This window comes from Chionomys nivalis, chromosome 17, assembly GCF_950005125.1.
Source record: "Chionomys nivalis chromosome 17, mChiNiv1.1, whole genome shotgun sequence".
Lineage (NCBI taxonomy): Eukaryota > Metazoa > Chordata > Mammalia > Rodentia > Cricetidae > Chionomys > Chionomys nivalis.
Window position 1 is genome coordinate 52,366,345 of NC_080102.1, and position 23,134 is coordinate 52,389,478.

Here is a 23,134-nt window from a genome sequence, read left to right on the forward strand (position 1 = left end):
TCTACACTGTTCTTCCCAGAGTACAGTCAGCGGGGCTTTGACCCACAGCTGCGCTGGGAGTGAAGGCCAGGTACAGTCAGCCCGGCTAGAGTCCGTGGCTACACAGGGGTGAAGGCATGGTGCAGGCAGGGGGCCTCTGACTCACAGCTGCATGGAGGGGAGGGTGTGAAGGCATGGTGACTCCATGTTTCAGGGAACACTATGTGGCATCTCTGGCTCCATTTGCCAGACTGCAGGAGACAGCTAATATGTTGGCTTGTGGGAAAGACTGGTCGTGCATAGAAGAATGACCTCTAAGTGTTTGGCCCAATAAAGTGTTGTGCTGCCAAGTTTCATGTCAACATGGCACAAGCCAGAGTTACCTGAAAGGAGGGAGCCTCAGTTGAGAAAAACATCTCTATAAGATCTGGCTGTAGGGCAAATGAGTGAATCGAGAAAAAAAGAGTGAGGTAACCCAGACCCAGAGAGACAAATATAATACGTATTCTCTCATGAGTGGCTTTTAGACATAAACAGAGAAAAACCAGCCTGCAGGCCACAACCCAAGAGAAACTAGGGAACAAAGAGGACCCTAAGAGAGATATACATGGCTCTACATCGGAAGGTGAAAAGGCAAGACTTCCTGAGTAAATTGGGCGCGTGAGGATCACAGGAGAGGGTAGAAGGGGAGAGGGAGGAAGGGAGGGGAGTGGAGAAAAAAATGTATAGCTCAATAAAAACAATTTAAAAACGAAAAAAATCTGACTGTAGGGCATTTTCTTAATTATGGATCGAGGGTCCAGCCCATGGTGGGTGATTCCATCCCTGGGTTGGTGGTCCTGGGTTCTATAAGGAAGTAGGCTGAGCAAGCCATGAAGAGCAAGCCAGCAAGCAGCACCCCTCCATGGCCTCTGCTTCAGGTCCTGCCTCCAGACTCCTACCCTATTTGAGTTCCTGTCCTAACTTCATTTGATGGTGAACAGATATGGAAGTGTAAGTCAAATAAACTTTTTCCTCCCTGAGGTACTTTGGTCATGGTGTTTCCTCACAACAATAGTAACCCTGGCCATGTCAAAGGTCTAGCTACTATCCCATATGAATTACCAGGAGCTATGTATGATGCTCCATCATCACTGTCACCTAGGAGATTACGCCTCTGTGCATGCTGTGAGGGCTTTACAGGGATGAGAAAAGTCCCACCCTGAATGTGAGTGACACCGTTCATGGCTGGGATTCCACACTAAACAAAGAAAGATGACAGCAGAAAGCGGCCGATTGGCTGTGTTCTTCCTGCTTCCCGGCTGCCACAGCCTGTGAGGAGCTGCCTACATTCCTGATGTCACAGCAAGCGTGGCTGTAGACACCACACCGTCTGTTACCACACCGTCTGTGTCTTCAAGCTGGGCACCAAAATAAATCCTTCTTTCCTGGAGCTTCTTTTGTCAGTTGTTTGGTCACAAGAACAAGAAACGTGGCTAAGCTACGTAACACATTATCACAAAACAAAGCCACCTGTTACTGTGGAACCAGTGAGCCAGGAGCTCGGGCAGGTGAAAGCAAGGAAGGTTTGTTTCTGTCTATCTTCGGATTTTTATTGCTGTGAAGAGACACCATGACCAAGGCAACTCTTAAAAAAGAAAGCAATTAATTGGGGCTAGCTTACAGTTCAAAGGTTTAGTCCATTGTGTGGCATGGGGGAAGCATGGTGGCATGCAGGCAGACATACTGGAGAGGTAGCTGAGAATTCTACCTCTGGATCTGCAGGCAGCAGGAAGAGGCTGTGACACGCTTCCTCTAACAAGGCCATACCTACCCTAACAAGGCTACACCTCCTAATAGTGACACTCCCTAAGAGCCTATGGGGGGCCATTTTGTTTTTTCAAATCACCACATTGTTCTACATCTTGATCCTCAGCTGAAAGACTTTATAGCTCGGGGCTGGAGTTATCAAAATCTGCCTATTCAACTGTATGTCTCACCTATGCGTCTCACCTGTGCCTACTAACTGAAACACATACACACAAACTCTCCAACCACAGAGTCTGAGGTTTGTCACAGCATTGGTGTCTGGTTTCTAAAAGAGAAAATCCCCCAAAGAAGGAGAACCAGAAGAACCATGTAGAAAAGTTCAATTTTTTTTCCAACTGTGCAGTCTTTGAAGCCACCTGTTATCTCTTCCTCTGTATTATAATGCTCAAGGCTGTCCAGATTGTGCCCACACCCAGGGTGAGTGAACATGGATTCCATTTTTTTTATTGGGAACAGCACTGGTTATGGTATAATCTGGTTAGAGTTACTATTGGTCATGAAACACCATACCAAAGCAACTTGGGGAATAAAGGGTTTAATTCAGCTTACAAACCCAGGTGACATTCCATCAGTGAAGGAAGTCAGGGCAGGAACTCAAAGAGGCGGGAACCCGGAGGCAGGAGCTGAGGCAGAGGCCATGTAGGGGTGTAACTTATTGGCTTGCTCCTCACGGTTTGCTCAGCCTGCTTTCTTATAGAACCCAGGACCACCAGCCCAGGAATGGTACCACCCACCATGGCCTGGTCCCTGCCCCACCAATCACTAATTAAGAAAATGTCCAACAGCCATATCTTATGGAAATATTTTCTTGATTGGGGTTCCCTCCTGTCGGGTAACTTTAGCTTGCTTGCGTCAAGTTGACATGAACGTAGGCATCATGACATAAGGAACAAGTGGACAACTGGTAAGTAGATTGGATTGACTATCCGTAATGAAGATCATCTGGCAAGACACAACATGGGGGTGACTTGGGTAGTTTTTAGAGGTAAGAAGTCTGTTTTCACAAAGTCAGAATGTGCAGTGGAGGGTTGGGGCGAGAAAATGGAGCACTTAAATGCCCAAGTTTGAGATACGGATGTATGACATCAAGATATGGAGGATACTATTTTAAAACCGTGAGGCTGAATGCATATTACAATATATTTAAGATAATACATGATAGGAGGTAGAGCTAACCATCTAAAGACTTAGCAAACAGACCTGGTGCCTGTCATGTCAGCAAAAGCCAAGAATTGAGTCCTCAAGCTATGCCTTATTCCAGAACAAAGCAGTCCACTCTTGGTTGCTTCCTACTTCACACAGGGTCTCTTTCCTGAACAGAACATACCATGAGGTGAACTTTACGAAGAGCATAAATTAAATGTTAGAATGGGGTAAAAGTAGCCGCTCTTCAAGTGTGCATCGGAGGCATTCGCTATGGACCAGGGAAGATCGAGGAAGGAATCAAAGTTTAAGCTGCAACCCAACTGAGAAGGGAAAGCCAAGTAGAGAGATGGAGAGAAGTGACCTAAGTAGAAATAGTAGCATGGCGGTGTAACAGGGGATGAAGCCCTTGAATAGGTGAAGATGCTGAAGATGTGCTGAGAATAAGGCTGGGAGTGTTTACAAAGCCTCATGTTGTGACAAGTTTAGCCACTACCCACAGCACACCAAGAGTCCTTGAGAGTTTGAAAGATGTGATGGCACTGATTTTTACACCATGGGGATCATTCTGACCATCGAAGGGAGAAAGAATTGGAAAGGAAAGAAGCCAACGAGATGAAATAATGCCTGCGGTTCCACAGCCTACCTTCCCATTTTACAGTGTATTGACCTTTTCATGCTCGACCTCTCTGCTTTGCCTCATAGCATCCAAGATGCACCAACGAAAATGTCCCCTTGCTTGTACCCTACATTCCTTTCCCGTTTCCTCCTGCTGAACTCATCTAGTCAAACTCAACCCTACTTATAGCCAACTGCCCAGCTCCCTGTCACAAATACATCAGAAAGGGCTGGAGAGATGGCTCAGAGGTTAAGAGCACTGGCTGTTCTTCCAGAGATCCTGAGTTCAATTCCCAACGCCCACATGGTGGCTCACAGCCATCTGTAATGAGATCTGGTGCCCTCTTCTGGCATGCAGGCCAACATGTAGACAGAATACTGTATATTTAATAAATAAATCTTTAAAAAAAAATACCTCAGAAATGAACTGTTCTAGAAATTAACAGCCCCATAAAACAAGCAAGGGAAAACATGCCCACACCAAATCCACCCCCACATGACCATTCTGACAGGTTTCCCTTTAATCCTATGACCTCTGCACGGTTTTTGGTGTCTTCTTCGCTAGTTCTCTACCAGTGTTCTTTCTAGGAGTCTTAAGTAAATATTCCGTTCCTTCTTTCTGCATTAACTTTCAAATTCTCATGCCTGCTAGTGACCTTGGTTTCTGATCTCCAGAGAAAAAGAGACGTTTTATCTGAAATAGCATCTGAACCTTGAAGACAGTATGCTAGGTAAAATAAACCAATATGGATGAACACCACCTGTATCATCCCACTTAAATAGAGTTGCTTTGTTTATACTCAATAGAAGGTTGTGTGCAGGGCAGGAGAGATTATACTAACAGCACAGAGTTTCAGTTCTTCAGGGAAGAAAAGCTGTAGGGATCCATTACACAGCTGTGTGATTATGCAATGCTTCTGAACTGCACACAAATGTTGAGGTGATCACTTTTATGTTGTTTTGTTGTTTTTAACCAAAACAAACAGCAAAACCCCTTCCTGTTCTCCTCCAGTCTCTTTTCAGTGAGTTGGTTGTATTCTCTCTTCACAGGTCTCCAGCCTCCTGCTACTCATTTACCCAGAGGCAGTGGGGACCCCAGGCTGGCCAGGGTATTGGCTTTAACAAGGTGATGCTCAGAGGCTGCTGGGCAAGGAGCACTGTCCCAGACTGAGAACATAGTGAGCTGGTGCGTGTACATCGGGGTACAGAGAACACACAGAGCTTCCACAGTCCCTGTGATTTCCTCTTCCAGGAGCCTGGAGCCCCACAGCCTGGTTGTCAACATGAGCATCATGGGCCTTTTAGTTCCTTACCCTTCATACTTAAGCAGAGGTGCCAATAAAGACAACCTGGAGATGGACGTGTATAGTTAATAAATATCAGAAATGTAGATGCTTCTGCCATGAAGAGGCTTGGAGCGCTTAAGAACCACAGTCAAGAATTGCCACAGAAGGTGCCGAGTGAGGGCACTGTGGAGGAGAATAAATTCACATCAGACACAAAGAGTGGAATGTACGAGGGAGAGATCTGGCCTCTACAGCAGACAGAGGGAAGATTGTTGGAAGTGGCACCTAGGATCACCACCAAGGAAGGTGAGTAACCAGAAGAAGCTTCTCAGTCCTTCTGAACCCATGCCATCAGGGTGGGGCTCAAGGCCACCTAACACTTAGTCCTCCAACCCATGACCAAGAGGGGTCTTGTGGTTAGTTCCTTGGAATAAAAATGTGGCTTTATTGAACAACATTTTGTTTTCTTTCCAGATTCAGTCAAGAAAATATTTAGGAAGGCGTGGTAGAATATTCCTATAATCCTTGAGAAATTCCTTGGGACATCAAGGCAGAAGAATAGAGGTTAAAGCCAAGGCCAGCTTAGGCCAAATGACAAGGGCCGATATCAAGAAACTCAAAACCATTATAAATAAAAGGACACTTGATACCTGACTATTCATCTGGAGCCTTTTGGGCAGCTTTCTTTCTTATCCTGTGAAGTCTTTGGTGATTTCTTCCATGATGATCTCTAGGGATAGATGTGTAATTATTGAAAATAATGAATAAAAATCAATACTTCAATAAGTGGTTCTTTATAATTATGAAGAAGACTATGTGTAGATTATTCACAATGAGAAACAGTACCATTTCAAAAGTAGAGTTCTATGAAGTAAGTTAGGGAAGGGAGAGCATAATCCAGGGGTCAGGAAACGTTCTCTAAAAGGGCCAAGGGATAAAGATTTCTGATGTGTAGGCCATAAAGGCTCAGCAAATGAGGTAAAGGTGCAAAGAAGGTCATTCTGGGAATTGAATATATTCACAAAGATGTGTTCCTTCTGAGTTGTAGAACACGTGTGAGCACAGGCGCAAGGTTCAATCCCCAACCATCAGAAAGAAAAGAAACACACATTCTCCAACAGTAGCCATGTGTGGGGACTCACAACCACAGGTTCGCACTCAGGCAGCAGAGGTAGGAGATTTGATGCAAATTTGAGACCATCCTGGTTGTATTACTATTTTTCTGTTGGTGTGATAAAATATCATGACTGTATTAGTCAGGATTCGCTAAAGTAACAGAACTTATAGAACTAAACTCCTTTATCTATCTATCTATCTATCTATCTATCTATCTATCTATCTATCCATCCATCTATCTTCTATCTATCTATCTATCTATCTATCTATCTATCTATCTATCTATCTATCTATCTATCTATAAAGGTGATTTATTGGAATTACTTACAGGCTGTGGTCCTGCTAACCCAAAGATGGCTGGCCATGAAAGTCTAAGAATCCAGTAGTCAGTCTCCAAGGCTGGCTGTCTCAGGTGGTCTTCTGTATACACCGGAATCCTGAAGTAGGCTCTAATGTTAGTAAAGGGAGTGGACCTGGAAGCAGGGTGAGAGCAAGCAGACAGGAACACAAGGTTCCTTCTTCCATGTCCTTATCTAGGCTTCCGTAGAAAGAGTGGCCCAGGTTAGATCTAATATTAAAGGTGTGCCTTGTTACCTCAAAGATCCAGAAATAGACTTTCTCACTTCAAATTAAGCAGAAATCTCTCACAGGTGTACCCTCCATTTGGGATTTTAGTTAATTCCAGATGTTGTCAAGTCAACCATGAATAGCCAACACAATGACCAAAGGCAGTTTACAGAAAAAAGAGTTTGACTTTTGATTCCAGAGGGAGAGTCCATAATGATGAGGGAGGTATGGCTGCAGGAGCCAGAGCAGGAGCCTGGGAGATCAGACCTTCGACTCGCATGGGAAGCAAGGAGAGTGAACTGGAAGTGGGGAGGGTTATACACTCTCAATGCCCGCCCCCAGTGAAGTTCTTCCTTCAGCAACCTCTGCCCTCTACTGGTCCCAAACCCTTCCCAAAGGCATAACCATCTGGGGACGAGGTGTTCAAGCACCTGAGCTTACGGGGCGGGCATTTCTCATTCAGACCACCACATTGGGCTCTATAGTGAGGTCCAGGGCAGTGGAGACTAAATCCTGAGACTCTGTCATAAAAACAAAGCAAAACAAAGCAAAGCTCCCATTGGCCAGTGGAGCAGAGTTGCACTCTCTGAGATAAATCCACATTCTTACAGACGATTGATTTTGGACAAATGTGTAGAGAACACATTGTGGGAAATGACAGTCTCCTAAAGCTGCTGAAACAACCGGATATTCATCTGCAGAAGCATCAAATGGGATTCAGATCCACATCTCATCTCGCATACAAAGGTCAACTCAAACTGCTAAAAAGACTCAAGAGTAAGACTTAAAAGCTGGAAAGTGGTCTCAAGACCTCAACAGGCAACTACCAAAAGTAAGCCCACAAATGGATAATAGGTATGTAAAAACATTCTAAACAATTCAAACTAAACACTAAAAAAAAGGCAATTAAAATGAGCCCACATCTTTGAGAACGACTATTATTCAAAAAGACAAAAGGAAAGAAGTGCCAAGGACAGAGAAGAGAACTGTTTGAAGTGACTGCCTGCAGTGTAAATTGGTAATGCCACTGGGGAAAACAGCTTGGAGGTTCTGCAAAAACTGAAGATTAAAAGTAGTGCATGATCCAGCAACCCCCAAACTAGGTCCATATCCAAGAGAGATGGGATTGGTGCCAGAGAGTACCTATCACAACAATCAAGATAGCAAGTCAAAAGCCAGGTGCAGTATCACATGCCCTAATCCCAGAGGTCCTGAGGTAGACGTAGGAGAATTCAGAATTCTACATATAGCATTTCAGAATTCTGTAGTACATAGCAAGTTCAAGTCCAATCTGGGTTACCCAGTGAGACTCCCATCTTAAAACAAAACAACAACAACAACAACAAAAACACTGTTATGGTGGCACAAGGTTTTGATCTCAGCAATCCCAAGGCAGAGGCAGATGGATCTGTGAGTTCAAGGCCACCCTGATCTACAGAGCAAGTTTCAGGACAGCCAAGGTTACACAGAGAAATTTTGTCTTGAAAAACAAACAAAAGAGCAAAACAAAATCCCTAAACAAACAAAAGCCTAAGACGTGGCATATACATAATAGAATAATCAACCTTTTAAAAAGTGGAAATGCTATTTAACGTGATACGAAGAAACCCTGAGGACATTAAACTCTGAAATAAAGAGTCACAGAAAGACACAGATGACATAATTTTGATTCTATGAACTGGTTGAAACCAGATCTCTCTATGTTTCCTAAGCTGATGAAACTCCTGAGCTCAAATGATCCTCCTGCCTCAGCATACTAAGTGTTATGGCCACTGCAGAATTTAGAAAGGTCAATCTCACATGAGCAGAGAATAAAGTGGAAGTGTTTCAGTTAGAAAAATAAGACCCAGAGAGTTACAGTATCCACGATGACCACAGTTAGTGCCTTGACTAACACACACACACACACACACACACACACACACACACACACACACACACTTTTTAGAGGCAGGATTTCCCTGAGTTGCCCTGGATGGAAGAAGCCTGGAGCATTGGGAACATCACTATGTGCAGTTCTAATGGACCTCTTAATGCCTTGAGTTCGACTTAAAATCTTGTAGAAATCTCCTTCCATTACAGTACTTCCTAGGGAGTCCTTCCTGATAAATGGTCCCCTTCCATGTTATTGGTAACACTTCGTTCCAGTACCTTTCGAGGAACATACGCTAGTCAGAAGCTGCACTGGCGTGTAGTTACTGCTGCTCTAAGTGGCACCTAAGTGGCATCTTCTCACCGTCCCAATAGGCCACATCCTCTTTGCTGCATCTCCTGGGAACATTTGCATTGACTTTTCCTTCTGCCCAGAACTGGCCCTTCAGACGGTAGCTGCACGCATTAATCTTACAGTTTTTCTGGGTCTTCCTATTCCTTGAAAGTCAGGGAGTCAGCCTCCTCAGTGTGAGTCTCAAGCCCTACCCCCAAGGTTATGTAAACAGTAACAGTTGGGGAAGAGAGATTTCCTGGGTCTGAGTTGCTTGAAGGAGGTTCTGACCTGGTAACCACACACAGGTCGTTCAGAGAGCACCAGGAAGCAGAGCTCTAGTGAGGAAGCTTGCTTTCCTCATCACCTGTGCTGGGGGATGGGCTCTTCAGTGATGCATCTACCCTTAGGCCATTCATGCCCCAGTAATGAATTCCATAAGTAATTCCAATACGCAGAGTCCTGTGGAGGCGTTACTCGGGTCTGCTGTTGGCTCTGTATCTGATTGAAGGAGACACTTGTTCATGCCTTTCCAGAAGAAGTCACACAAGAGTTACAGGGTAAAAATGTCAGGGTGGTTAAGAGCAGGGTAGCACCCATGCCGAGCAGCTCCCAGCTCCAGATCCGAGGGACCCCATGCCCTCTTCTGGAGTCCTCAGGCACTACACTCAAATGCACTAATCCTCACACACAGAAACTGCATACACAAATAAATAATGGACAATGAGGACTACTGAGAACTCAAGAACAATGGCAATGGGTTTTTGATCCTACTGCACGTACTGGCTTTGTGGGAGCCTAGGCAGTTTGGATGCTCACCTTACTAGACCTGGATGGAGGTGGGTGGTCCTTGGACTTCCCACAGGGCAGGGAACCCGGATTACTCTTAGGGATGATGAGGGAGGGGGACTTGATGGGGGAGGGGGAGGGAAATGGGAGGTGGTGGCAGGGAGAAGGCAGAAATCTTTAATAAATAAATAAACAATTAAAAAAATAGAAGTCCCCTCTCCCATGCTTCAAAAAAAAAAAAACAAAAAAGACCAAATAATTAAAAATAAAGCTTAAATATGAGAATTTTAAAATTGTAAAATTATATAAAAAAAAAGAGTCCTTTAGTCAAAGAGCATATAAGGTTCAGTAGCTACAGGGCCTCTGCTCTATCTGGTGCTGGTTTGACAAACCACGCTTTGGCAAGGGGCAGAAGACAAGCCAGGCCTTGCGGTTCACATGACTGAGATGACAGTTCTGTGGCTGGGCAGGAGTGAGACGTTCTTTACTCTTTATAGTCTGGGTGATTTGATTGTGGTCACAGAGAAACCCTGTCTCCAAATAAATAAATAAATAAATAAATAAATAAATAAATAAAATAAAAATAAGAAGGAATTCAAGATGGCAACTGTAGGGCTACAAAACCTCAGGTTTTGGAAACTTCTTTGGAATATAGAGGCACACTGAATGTCCATAGACCTCTCCTGTCTTGTCATAGTTAAATCTGTGGAGTGTCATCCGTTCTCTAGGGAAGGAGAAGTACCGACATTCACAGGCTCGGCCAACGAGGCATCCTTATGGCCGAAGACAAATGAGGGAGAAAGTACTTGGTCTGTGGTTCCTCACTTGGCAAAGCTTTGCAAACACAAATATGCTGACCATGAGCATTTTCTCTCACAAACTGTAATATAGACTGTCCTTTAGGGTGGAGGAAGGGTGTGGCTCCTCAACAGGACTATTGGATTATTTTTGCAACATATATTGATCAATTGAAAAAACAATGCATGAGAAGAACTGTAGAAAATGCATTAGTGGATCAAATGGGGTAGGCTAATAATAGACCCACAGCTGGCCTAAGTAAATAATTCAGTTTCCTGTGGCAAAAGCCATATCTACATAAAAGACTAGCAATGTCTCGGCAACATTTATCAAGAAAGATGGCAAATGGAATCTCTAAAATCTGTGAAGGATCCCAAACGACTCACTGAAACTTATCTCAGACTGAACCCCTAAGAATTTTCTAACCAGGAATTAGCTTTGAGCAAAGTCTTGGGTTGGAAAACACCCAACATTCGCTGAGAACCGTGGCAGGTCACTGATGGACTTGGAGTGTTGGAGGAAGTGGTGTGGGTGCCCCTCAGGGCACACTCATAGTACAGACCCTGTTCCTAACACCGTCTCTAACTGTGTGGTTTCAGACAAAATGCTCACCCACTGGGCTGGGGCTCAAGTGAAAGAGCGGTGATCACTGATAGCTTGAGACGAAAAGACGACGACTGTGAACCATTTAGAACCCTATGCAGCGCCCACAAAGCACCGAGTAAGTATTTGCTGAATGAGGAACCTGGAAACTGCTCGGGTAACTCAAATGCCCCTAGAGCGAAGAGTTCAGTAAAGGCACCCCTCCCCCTCTCCCTTCCAGCTCTGTCCTGAAGACCAGTCTTGCTTCAGAATGCCCTGCTTCAGCCTCTGGAGTGCTGGGGTAGAGGTCATAGTAGGAATTACAGGCCATAGCGGGCTCTCCCTACCATCCCCCCCACCCATCTCAACATCTCCATAATTCTGCTAGCTTTTATATTAGAAGTGGTCTTCTTTACTAAAACTGTACCCTAAGAAGCAGGGATAGCGTTTCCTGGTCCTTTTCTGGAAAGTCATTTGCACTCTTTTATTGACTTAGTGCATATTTGTGGTTATATTCCTACGTTAATATTGATCTTGATTTTTTTTTCTTCAAGTGAGACCATTAAAAATAACTATATGAGTATTGGCTGTTGTACAGTGCATCCCTAGCATGCCAGGGGTGCTGGGCTGGATTCCCAGCTTCTGAGAGGGGAAAGAGGAAAAAGAGTAAGTGTGTGAAAGAATAAAATACGCAGCAGAGTTAGTGTCATTGAACAGCGCTGGACCATACACTAGGAATGGGCTCAGGAAGCAAATGTTCCACCAATCAGTGAGCTTCATCCAGCACAGCAGAAAAACGACTTTTCTGCAGACAAGCTACCCAAACGCCCTGCAATTCTGCTTCCCTGCGTTTCTGGGGCAGACTCCCTTCGTTCCTGCGCTCTAGACTCCTTGAGTTTTCAGGGAGGCATTCCTTCACTCTCTGCCTTCCTTTTTCCCTTTCATTTCTTTGTTCTTCCTGGTACTGTGGTTTCCCACATTGCCCTATAGAAGAGTTTACACGTAGCTGTGACGTGTTCGGCCTGGTCCCTGGCTTTGAGGTCTGTTTTGCATCGCCAGCACCCGCTGCACCCCGCGACCACTCCGTGCGATTGCTTCCACGGGCAGACAGCGGGCACTCCGTGCGCACGTGTAGTCTGCTCCACAGTAATCTGGCACATTCTGTCTCCTTGCCGTTTTGCAGAATAGTTTAAAAGCCTTTGCGAGCCCCTCGGAGCCCGCCTGTGTCTGCAGCCGCAGCGCGTGCCGCAGGCGTAGCCGGGTGAACCCAGCCTCTCCTCCGCCCCCCCCCCGCCCCCACTTCCTCCTGGGCGCCCCGAAGCCGGGGCGGTTTAATCTGGGGCGGGAGTGGCGGAGTCTCTGAGCATGCTCAGTCGCTAGCTGCGCGACTAGAGAAGCAGAGCGCGGGCGGAGTGCAGTAAATTGTGCCTAGAGGGCTGAGCGGAGCTTGCGGCCCGAGCCGAGTGGAGCCGAGCAGCGCCGAGCGGAGCCGAGCGCCGGTATTGGGGAGACATGCAGATGATGAGTAGGAACGTTCTGCTGAACATGGAGCTGGAAGAGGACGACGATGAGGATGGAGACATCGGTGAGTGCCTGGGGCCGGGGCGCGGGGATCCGGGGCGGACGCCTCTGCGCGGAAGCCAAAGCAACTCGGTGCCTTTTCCTGCGTCCGCTCCGGACGGTGTTGCGGGGTCCCTGCCCCCGGGTCCACGACACACCTGACTCGGTGCCGCGGAGGCCGCAGGCTGCACCTCACGCCGGTCCCGCCCGCAGCCCCGCACCGGCCCGCAGAGACAAAAACAAAAGGGCTGGAGCGGCGGGCGCGGGGCAGGGACGCGGGGCGACGCCGGGCGGAGGACGGTGGCCCGTTTCCACCAGGCCTCCTGCACGTCAAACCGTTCCTTCTCACGGCCTCCAAACACTTTACAAAGTAAATTTAGGAGTTGGGTGTGGCTTTTCCTTCCTTTCAGATTTTACTCACAAATCATTTAAATCAAAGGAATTTGATAACACCCTGCTCTAAGACAAACTTGGGGATTACACTCCAAGACTTAGCCTTGGCCTTTCGTTCTGACAGAGCGATCTCATCTTTGTGGAGAGAGCAAACAGTATTCCTTTTTAAAAAGGAGAGATAAATGTGCACAGGTTGACCTCTTTGGCGCCTCACCCTGTTGAGCCCAAGTTTCTGATTTACCCGACTTGTGCAAAGTTAAGGCTCTGCTCCTGGCCACTGCCAGGCAGACGATCTAGGATGCGACTGTTCAGTGGGATTGGATAATAAGTGACCATTACATAAAAATACCACCCCATGGGAGCAGCGTTAGAAAGTTACTCTCAAATGAACACCATCAAGTTTCTTAGGAAAATATTCTTGTCTATCATCGTGAGATACTCAAGTGAGAACCAAGCCGGAATGGAAGTTGACATAAACAAGTGACTCAGTGTAACTACTTGGCCCAGTCAGATTTCAATTTAGAAAGAAAATCTAATTTGGTCTTAGCCCCTGTTACATGATTAGGTTACATGATTAGGCGTCGTAGGTTTCTCTTCAGGGCCGGGCAGGAGGCTGGATTTGCTTTTAGTGACCGATGTAATTCAGGCTTATTCCGTGAAGTAAAACAGCAGATGCAGTTAAATTTCCTCTGTCTCTTCTCACTGATCCCTTCCCCCAGTATTTAGACTGACATTTTGCCAGGCAACAATTATTCAAGCAGGTTCTGGCGACTTTTGGTTGTTCTGTATCGAATTACACTTTTAATATGGAGTGCAGTGACCTTAGTATCAGAAACCGTTTGTCCATGTGTCTATGTCATATAAATGGTAATGTTTGAATGTGCTTCCTTGGCGGTTACTGGAGTAGGCAGTGGTTTACAGGCGACTACACAGTAATTCTGATTTCCAACTGTGGGAGAGGAGGAGACCCTGGTGGGAAGAAGGTTGTAGCAGTAACCATGCCTCAAATCGTGCTAAAGCTCTCTTTTAACGACTTCCTCGGTAGTTGTCACCACTCTGATAGTTGTGTGATCGTTGAAAGTATGATCAATATCGGCATTTTCTGGTGAATTTCTCTTTATAATTCAGAGCGGGAAAACTACTCTGGCACGAGGCCCTCACGCCATCAAAGGCTGACCGCAAGCAATGAAAGTAAAACCTTTTTAACTAGATGATAGCATCGTAGAGAAGTTTCACCTACACGTGTGAAGTCAAGCCTTCTGGGAGACTGGGTTATAGAGCTATATAAACAATTCAGGTTGTTCTTGAAGCTGTTTGGTACTTGGGTGCCAGGTTGGCCTCCTTATGCGTAATAAACCAATATAGAGAATTAAAAGTGGTAAACTTCCCACGGTGTCTTTCCTCGTTGGCTTATGGCATGGGCACCGGAAATTATGCCTAAAAGGCATGCCGATGAATGAACCATGGGCAGAACTTGTTCTTTCCATTTCAGCAACCAGCCACAGAAATCCTGTGTAGGCAGCAGTTGTGGGAGGGCCCTAGTGGAGCCGACTGTAATTGCAAGTGCTTGGTGCTTCGGAGAGCTGCCCTTGGCTGTCTTCACAAGTCCCCACCTCCAATTAACCAGTGAGCTGATTCAGCACCATGTCTTCTTCATTTAGGAAGTGATAGAAATAAGACAGGTGGGATGGATCCACGGATAATGGCATCTGCCACCAAACCCTAGGACCTGAGTTCAATCCCCGGACCCACATGGCAGAAGGAGGGCGCCAACTCCCACATGCTCTCTGACCTTCCTTTGTGCATTGGCACTTGTCCCATCCCCAACCCCCTTAAAAAGTGATAGCCACAGCTTTTACAGCAGAATGTAGAAGCACTTGATTAATACGTTTCTTTAACGCTTCTCATTCCCTCAAATGGTTTGTATTGTTGTTGGTTTTATTTATTTATTTATTTATTTATTTATTTATTTATTTAAGTTTTTATCTTCTTGCATTGTCTATGGTTCAAACTCTGCCAAGGGAAAGTGGTTCTAGACATGGAAACGATGAGAAAGAACTGAGGGTTCAGATGGATTGGCTTGATATGGAGAGTTGATTGGTGGGTTTGGCTCCCTAGTTAGGTTAGATGGTAGGTGGCTGACAGCTTTAGGTTTATCGTCTGTTTCTGGTAGTTGACTTGGTGATGATGGTTCTCATGCCCTTTGGGAAGTGGATAGAGGCCATGTGAGATAATCCTCCGCCCGTTCCTCTTCAGACTGTGTTCCTTTCACTAGCGCCGTCTTAGAAAGACTAATCTACCCATCTACTACTCCCTTGGTCCATTTCATGTTGAATCATCCGCAAATCTAGTCTCTTAGACCTTGTCAGCATTAGCTGCGCAGACTTTCTGTGCTAAGTGCAGGAGGGTGTATATTAGACCAGGCCAAGATGCACCCCTTTCCCAGGATGGGGTTCCTTGAAACAGAACCCTTGTAGGGTGGCTTTATTGAGGTATATGCAAAACGGTGGGAGGGCATTTGTAGACGAGGTGGCCACGCTGTGGACATCTGGCCTGTCCAGGTGCACAAAAGTCAGGAGAGGGTTTTTAGGGCACAGACCTAAGGGTGAGGGGGGACATGGAAGGACTGTCCTGTGAAAAATTCTCCATGCATTTTAAACTCTTGATTCACCTGCAACTAGCTTGGGAGCCCAAGAAAGGTGTCATGGAAATATCTGGCACTTGGCAGCATGAAGGGAGGCAGAGGAGGGGGGAGATGGTCCTGAGTTTAGGGGTGTCTGCAGTGACCCAAGGATTAAGGAATATGACCTAGAGTTTGTGGAAGGAGGGCCATTTCTCACTATCTGACCCTGGCTGTTGCGCCTGGTGTGTGTCACTGTCCTGAGTGAAGGGAAGGATGGGCGGTGTCCTGAGTGTGGGCTAGCTGCTGGTGTCTGTTCAGTGGTAATATTCTTGGCCATTCTGGCTCAGACCATTGCTTTCTCTCCCACTTCCTCCCTTTCTCCTGACTCTTCCTCCTTCCAAGCCTGCGACAGACTCCCACAGATAATGCTGTTAACCCCAGCCCTCCGCCGCTCCCAGGGCAGTTTCACATCCCCTGTTTCTTGGTTCTGTGTACTTGGCCTTCATCCTGGTTGTGCCCTTATTATCTCTACAACGGAAGTGTGAATTTCTTAGTGCTGGGGAGATTATGTAAAATATCTCAAATGTTGTATCTATTCATAAATTTAAAATGTTATGTCTCTTTATCATCTTCCTCTAAAATGTAGGATGACTTTGAATTTTAAGGTTGTCCCTATGGGCTTATGTAGAAGCCAACCAGTTTTAATTACTAAAAGAATGAGTAATTCATATGTATGTGTGTGTGTGTGTGTGTATATATATATAATTTCTAAGTATCTTATTTACTTATTTTTATTTTGTTATTTTGGAGACACAGTCTCTTACAGCCAGGATGCCTTTGGACTCAGTATGTAGCTGAGACTGGCTTTGAACTCCCGATCCTCCTGCCTGTGCCTCCTGAATGTTGGAATTGCAGACATGAGCCTCTGTAGAGTGACTCACTCTTGAAATGATTTAACATAATGCCTAGCGGTTTTATGGCTTTGTAGAATTCTCTTTTGTGTTATCTGAAGAACACATACACTCGGTTGTTCCGCTTCATTGCACCCTGTATTGCAGTCATACATTACTAGCTCTGTAATCAAAGGGTGTGTCCGGAGAAGTCCTGGCACGGAAATGGTACCAAGGAGACAGCATGTAACTTTGCTGATCTAGCTGTAGAGAGGTGTGGGCAGCTGAGCTAGCTGGTGAGGGATGCGAAGATAGGTGATGGGGGATATGATTGCTAAAGGCACAGTGGCTTAAACCCAAATAAACCCAGGACTAGCTTCAACTTATGTGACATTCGCGTGTGTGTAAATATATATGTGCGTATATATGTGTGTGTGTATGTATATACATATGCATTTTTTAACAGAAAGATGAGAGTTTAAAACAGTGATTAGAGCCATTTTCCCATTCAGTCTAGTGTTCCACATCTTGTCTTGACTTGCACCCACATTCTAACTTTTAAGTCAGATAACAGCATTGCAAAGGGTCCCTTTGTCTCTCTCCTCTTTGACCACCTACTGCTCCGCATGTGACAAGAGCACCCTAAGAGAAGTTCTAGTTCTCTGAAAGTCCGTGTGAGGGCGGGGTTGCCACAGTGGCATGTGTTGCTGCTTCCTCGTTATTTTTCCCCTTTAGAAGCCAAGACATTTAGCTCAAACACTGCTACAGACATTGCCATCAGAGATATGGTCTTAATGCTGACCTTGGTGGGAGATAAAAGTATTAATTATTGCATAAGGTAGGGGATGATTGAACTCTGAAGGTGGTCTTTGTAGCAGGCTAGATTGACATGAGCGTAGTTTAGGTAAAGTTGTCCTGCAGTTACCACTTTGTGTCCTGTTAACAGGACATCTTTCCCAAGAGCTGTAGTCTCCCTGGGAGAAGCTTTATGTTACTCATCACGATGCTTTTCACATAGTAGGTGTTTAGCAAAGCATTTGTTATAGGACTGGTTTAGGTTTTCATGCCATATGATTTAAGCTGCCTGATCCACTTCAGATGCAGTGCGTTCAGGCCTGGGACTGTGTGAAGACAGCCTAGTTTTAAAACAAAGAGACACATCTAATTACCTTCACCCGAGAAAATGTGCTCCTGGACTGATTCATAAATTTTAGGATCGAGTGTGTGGGAATTTAAAGTAGCCAAATGATTGTGTCATTCCAATGTTGCCATTATTATGGAAGTCCAGGCCTCTGGCACATCAGGCAAGGGCTCCACCACTGAGCCACCCCTGGCCTGCGTCATTATGTCGATTCCTTTCTGCTTTTGCTTAGCTTTGTCTTTTTAGCTTTGCAGCTAAAATCAGTTGGCATCCATCCTGAGAATCAGCCAGTTAGAGGAACCTAAGATGACTACGTCAACAGCAGAGGATTTTGCATGTGGGCCAATGAGAATGCAGATACCATTCAGCCAGAGGATCCAGGGGCTGTGCATAGAGACACATTGAAGGGTTAATGACAGCTTTCCCTGCCTCTGTATTTATGGGTGCCCTGGCTACATTTCTAAATACCAATCGGCAGATCTTGCCACAGGAAGTCATTTAGCAGCCAAAAACACAAATAAAAGAAAGTACATTCTTTGGTGGAGTCCAGATGTTGCTTTTGTAGTTAATACTTTTATTTTAGGATATCGGAACTCTATAATTTGCCATGTTGCTTTAAAATACACTTAAGGTTGGGGGAGAAAAAGTATTGATCTTTTAAAGTTGTTTTTTTCTTTAATATTTCTTTTAACTTTGACAGAACTTTACCCTTTCGTCAAAGTCATATAAATAGATGTTAACTTTGACAAAGTACAATCATGCAAATTAAAGGCTTATTTATAAAGTTTGTTTTGTAGAAACCAAGATTCTGTTTACTTAATTGAAAATTTATCATCTCTCCAGATATCGCAGCTAGATGTTTGAAAAAATAATATGTGCCCTGGCTTTATACACTCAAAATCATGGCTAATTTTTTTTCTTGTGGCATCGTCACATAGACACAATCTTAAACATTTTGTCTTTTTATTTGTGCTGTTTTTTGAGAAAAAATATTCAAAAGAAAAAAGCAGTACTTTATTTTAAACATAATTAGAGCCTTATTGCTTTTAAGGTTTACCCTTATTTGCATGATGATTTGAAATCGTTGTATTCATTTGAATCCTTTTATCTCTTTTTGTTACTTATGAAACAGGTCTTGTATATTTCATTTGTGTAAGACACAATTTTACTATTTCTGAAAAGAAAAACCAGGATTTCACAATAATATGTGAAGAAATGAAGATAAGTTTAGTGGCTTTAGATGCTGCTTATGGAAAGAGAAAAGGAGATTTTTAGGAGCGTCTTACTTTCTTTGAGAAAAGGCAATTCTTATAAAGGATAGAAAGAAATTTTATAGACGAAAAGGGAGCCCATAAAGATTGTTGCTGCCCTCATTGCCAAGTGAGAAGGAGGGAAACAGTCTCGAGTGGTGTCTGAGTTTGCATCAGCTAGCACCTGGTGGTGTTCATCTTGACCCTGTCACCTGAGGCCAGCTTCTCACCTGTCAAAGCCTGTCTCTTCAGCCCTATGAGGATGATGGGAGGATGTAGGATATTGTTAGACCTGGGAGGAGGCCGCTCACACTTACAAACCTGCTCTTCAGGAATCGGTATTGGGAAGAGGACACACACCACACACTTACATGCACACACTCACACACTTGCTCTTCAGGAATCGGTATTGGGAAGAGGACACACAGCACATACACACATGCACACACTCACACGCCTGCTCTTCAGTAATCGGTACCCTTCTCTCTCTCGTTTACTCATGCACTTATCAGAAACTGTGCTTAGCAAGGCTACAGTCTCTAGTCACAATGTCACAGTGTCACCATTGTAGTAAATTCCTTTTTGTTGTTTTTAAAGGCGGCCATAGGAACTGCTCCTCATAACCTCTGGCACCACTGGACTGTTTTCCTCTGAACCACAGCTGCCTGTTTCTCCTGTATCTTTTTATATACCCAGGAGCTTCGTGATTGGCTAAGGGTGGTCATGACAGTGGCTATCCTGTAGCCCTGTGTGTTTAAAGGTAGGAGTTAAGGGATAAGAGCTAACAGTGTCCGCAGAGATAATTATTGTGTTTTTTCCTGTAGTCTCACAGACCGATAATGTTTTCCAAACACTAGGGAGCATGTTTCCACAGTAATTCTTCTTAGGGAACCTTAGCTAAAGGCAGTAGGGGTTAATGTGCAGTGGCTCTTTACACATGACTTCTGAGAAGAGGGGGTTAGAGCTCCGTCAGTGGTCTCTGGCCCACATCATCCCCCAGTGGCTGGAAGAGAGTTGTCCATGAAGTGTGTGTGTCCCTGCATAGTGTGACTGTGGTGGTCTGAATGAAAATGGGAGTGAAATTAGAAGGTGTGGTCTTGTTGAAGGAAGTGTGTCACTGAAGTGGGCTTTGTAGTTTCTGAAGCTTGAGCCAGGCCCAGTGGGTAACACTCAGTGTCTTCCTGTTCTCTGCGGATCAGTGTGTAAAACTCTTTCCCCAGCACCAAGTCATGCTTCCCGCCATGATGATAATGGACTGAACCTCTGAACTGTAAGCCAGTCCCAATTAAATGTTTCCTTTTACAAAAAACTGCCATGGTCTTGGTGTCTCTTCTTGGCAGTACAGTCCTAAGACAGGGACTTGCTTTCATTATAAATTAGCTCTCGGAACATGACAAGAGAAGAAGCAGAGAATGCTAACCAGCAAGGTTATTGGTGATCAGAGCCCTCTGTGACCACACTGTTAATGCTGGAAATACAGAATCCCATTCACTATTCTCCAGAGGGAGGGCAGCCGGTCAGGAACCTCCTGAGGGGAGGGATGTGTAGCTTGGGGATTAAACTTATCACTCACCCAGCCTTGCGGTTTTCTACCACTGTGTCGGCAGAGAGCACCCAGTTCAGTCTCCTCGTCTCTGAATGTCTTGTAGAATTTAGAGTTGTCTGGGTCTTGACCATCTCAACTACATTTTTCTCTCTGCCCAGACTTCCAGGGCTTTAGGATTGTCTTGGGAATCGATCTGGATCTGGAGGGGAGGAGGGGCCAGGCGGTGTACTGGAAGAGTCCTCCTCCTTCCAAATCCTGGGATGGGACATGTGGACCAGGTCAGCCAGGCCACGTGCCTGGAGCTGAGGATGCAGCCCGGTCTTAGCCTGTGGAGCTTACTCTGTTTGCTCGCTCTTCTCACGTCAGCTGCTTGGCCTTGTCAGTTGTCCATCATTTTTCTTAGAGTCTTTTATCTATCTCCATACTTCTTCCGGTGCCGTGGCCTGGCTGACACAGATGGAGATCACGCAGGTTCACAGTGTGGTCTGTACATTCGCCAGCCATGTGACCTCAAGTGAGCCATGTGGCCTTCCTCTGTAAAATGGGGCTAACATGCAGGATGTGGGAGTATCGAATGACATCACTTAAAACTTTTATGTAGTTTGCAGGATCGTGGTGCCTGCTGACCTGAGCCCTCTGCAATTGTAAACTGATGTTGCCAACCGTTTGTGTAGCTGTTTTTTAGCTAAGTCTGAACCCAGCATTACCTCTTGGTTGTTCTGCAGAAGCTTCTTCACCTTTTCCCTAGGCCAGTGAATGCTACTTCCGCATCCCTTTGCCCCTTTGTACTTTTTCATTTCTTACTTGATTATCTTGAGGACGATCTGTGGCCCTAGTGGCCATCATGGTGCCTGATGCATAGCTTCTGTTGAATAAATAAGACAAAGATACTACTAAAGAGTTGATGTATGACTGGAAAGCTAGGCCTTTTGGTTAGTGCCTGGCCCTTGGGCATGGCAGTTACAGGATTAATACACACAACACAGTGGATGGTTTTTGGTCCATAGGCCAGCCAATCGTAGTCATTATAACAACTAAAATATGAAGAAGTGTAAGCGGCTGGGGTGTGTTAAGATTTTACAGTATTAGCCGGGCGGTGGTGGCGCACGCCTTTAATCCCAGCACTTGGGAGGCAGAGGCAGGCGGATCTCTGTGAGTTCGAGACCAGCCTGGTGTACAAGAGCTAGTTCCAGGACAGGCTCCAAAACCACAGAGAAACCCTGTCTCGAAAAACCAAAAAAAAAAAAAAAAAAAAAGATTTTACAGTATTAAACGAATTTTATAACAGGGTTGTATTACCTTGATACGATTTTAGTAAGAAAGATCAGAGGATATAGTTTAAAGGGCCATTATGATAGATGGCACTTTGATAGCCTTTATTCTAAAAATGTCTAACAAATAAGACCACACATAAGTATAAAATGTATTTTGATCATATTTACCTCACACTAACCTTTCCAAGTTTCTCTAGAACCACCCAATATGTCTCCTCTCAACTCATGTTCCCTTTCCGTATGATGCTCCCTGGCCCCCCAACCCGTCCCCCTGTTAGTTAACCTATTGAGTCCGATCCGTGCTGCCTGAATAGGGATGGCTATTAGACCATCTACTGGAGCATGGTCAACCTATCAGCACCACACCCCCAAAGAAAAATGACTTTTCCTTCCCCTAGCTTGGGCCTTGGGAGCCCTTCACCATCCATGCTAGAATTTTGGTTGACTTCATCCTTAGATCTTATACAAGTTACCGTAACTCTAAGTTCATGCCCGTAATGGCTACGTCATTTACAATATCCCTCCCCACTTCCCTACCTCCAGGCTACAGTCTTTCCAGCCCTTCTTCCTTGATGTTCGCTGAGCCTAGGGTGGGGGCGGGCGGTGATGTAGAGATTCCAGCAGTCACTTCTTCTCAGCCCTTGGACCAGGTATGAGTTTGCATTGACTCTTGCCCACCACACAGAAAAGGTCAAGGATAAGAGCATCATGGACATGCAGAGGAGCTGCCAGCACAGCTGCATCAAGTTGGGAGGTGAAATTCCTATCATTTTTCACTTATTCTAACAGTAGGTGAATTGAAAAGGAAAAAATTCCAAAATGTTTAATTGCCCATGAGACTTAAATTTTTCTGTTCATTGGGTAGTGTTAAAAAGCTTGAAGGTTAGCTGGGCGGTGATGGCACACACCTTTAATTCTAGAGGCAGAGGCAGGCAGATGTCTGTGAGTTCCCGGCCAACCTGGTCTACAGAGTGAGTGCCAGAACAGCCAGAGATACACAGAGAAGCCCTGTCTGGGGCAGTGGCGGGGGGTGGGGTGGGGGGTGGGGTGGGAGGTGGGGGTGGTGGTGGGGGGGGAGGCTTGAAACTTAAAAGCAGTTAAAAACCACAAATAAGTATAAGACAAATAGATAAGGTGGAAGGCATGAGCATGCTGTGTACTATTGCCCTTGTAGCTTTAATTCTTTTGAATTTCAAGATAACAAAAGTGACAGCTGTACTTCATTTGCGGGCGCGGGCTAGACTCAGGAGGCAATGCTTTCTCGATCTGTGTACCGAGAAGCTGGGGGCTCTTTGGTCTGCAGCCTGTTGTTGGGGCTGTCCTGCAGGCTACCTCTCCAGAAGCTGCAGGCTGAGGAATGCTAATGCCTTGCATCCCCTTGGGGTGAGGGAGAGAAAAGTGGAAGGAAGAAGGGAATTGAGACTATTTGCTTTACATTTACACCTTTGATTGAAGGGACTCCCACTAGTAAGCCTGATTCCCTCACAGGGCTTGGAGTCCAGCCTCTGCCACGAGGGCCTCTCATGTTTCCTGCCTCTCTTTAAATGTAAATAGTGGTTAGAAACCA

General features: G+C 45.3%; 1 protein-coding gene across 3 annotated transcripts in view; it reads left to right on the top strand.

Moving 5' to 3' along the window:
* Window positions 1–12,286: 12,286 nt before the first annotated feature.
* The window catches only part of Ano6 (anoctamin 6), a 176,378-nt gene continuing 165,530 nt past the window's right edge, over window positions 12,287–23,134 (top strand). For all 3 annotated transcript variants that reach the window (XM_057791986.1, XM_057791987.1, XM_057791988.1), the window contains exon 1: window positions 12,287–12,475. In XM_057791986.1, the coding sequence (XP_057647969.1) occupies window positions 12,403–12,475 (73 nt within the window). In that variant the 5' untranslated portion in view covers window positions 12,287–12,402. The remainder of the gene's footprint in view (window positions 12,476–23,134) is intronic.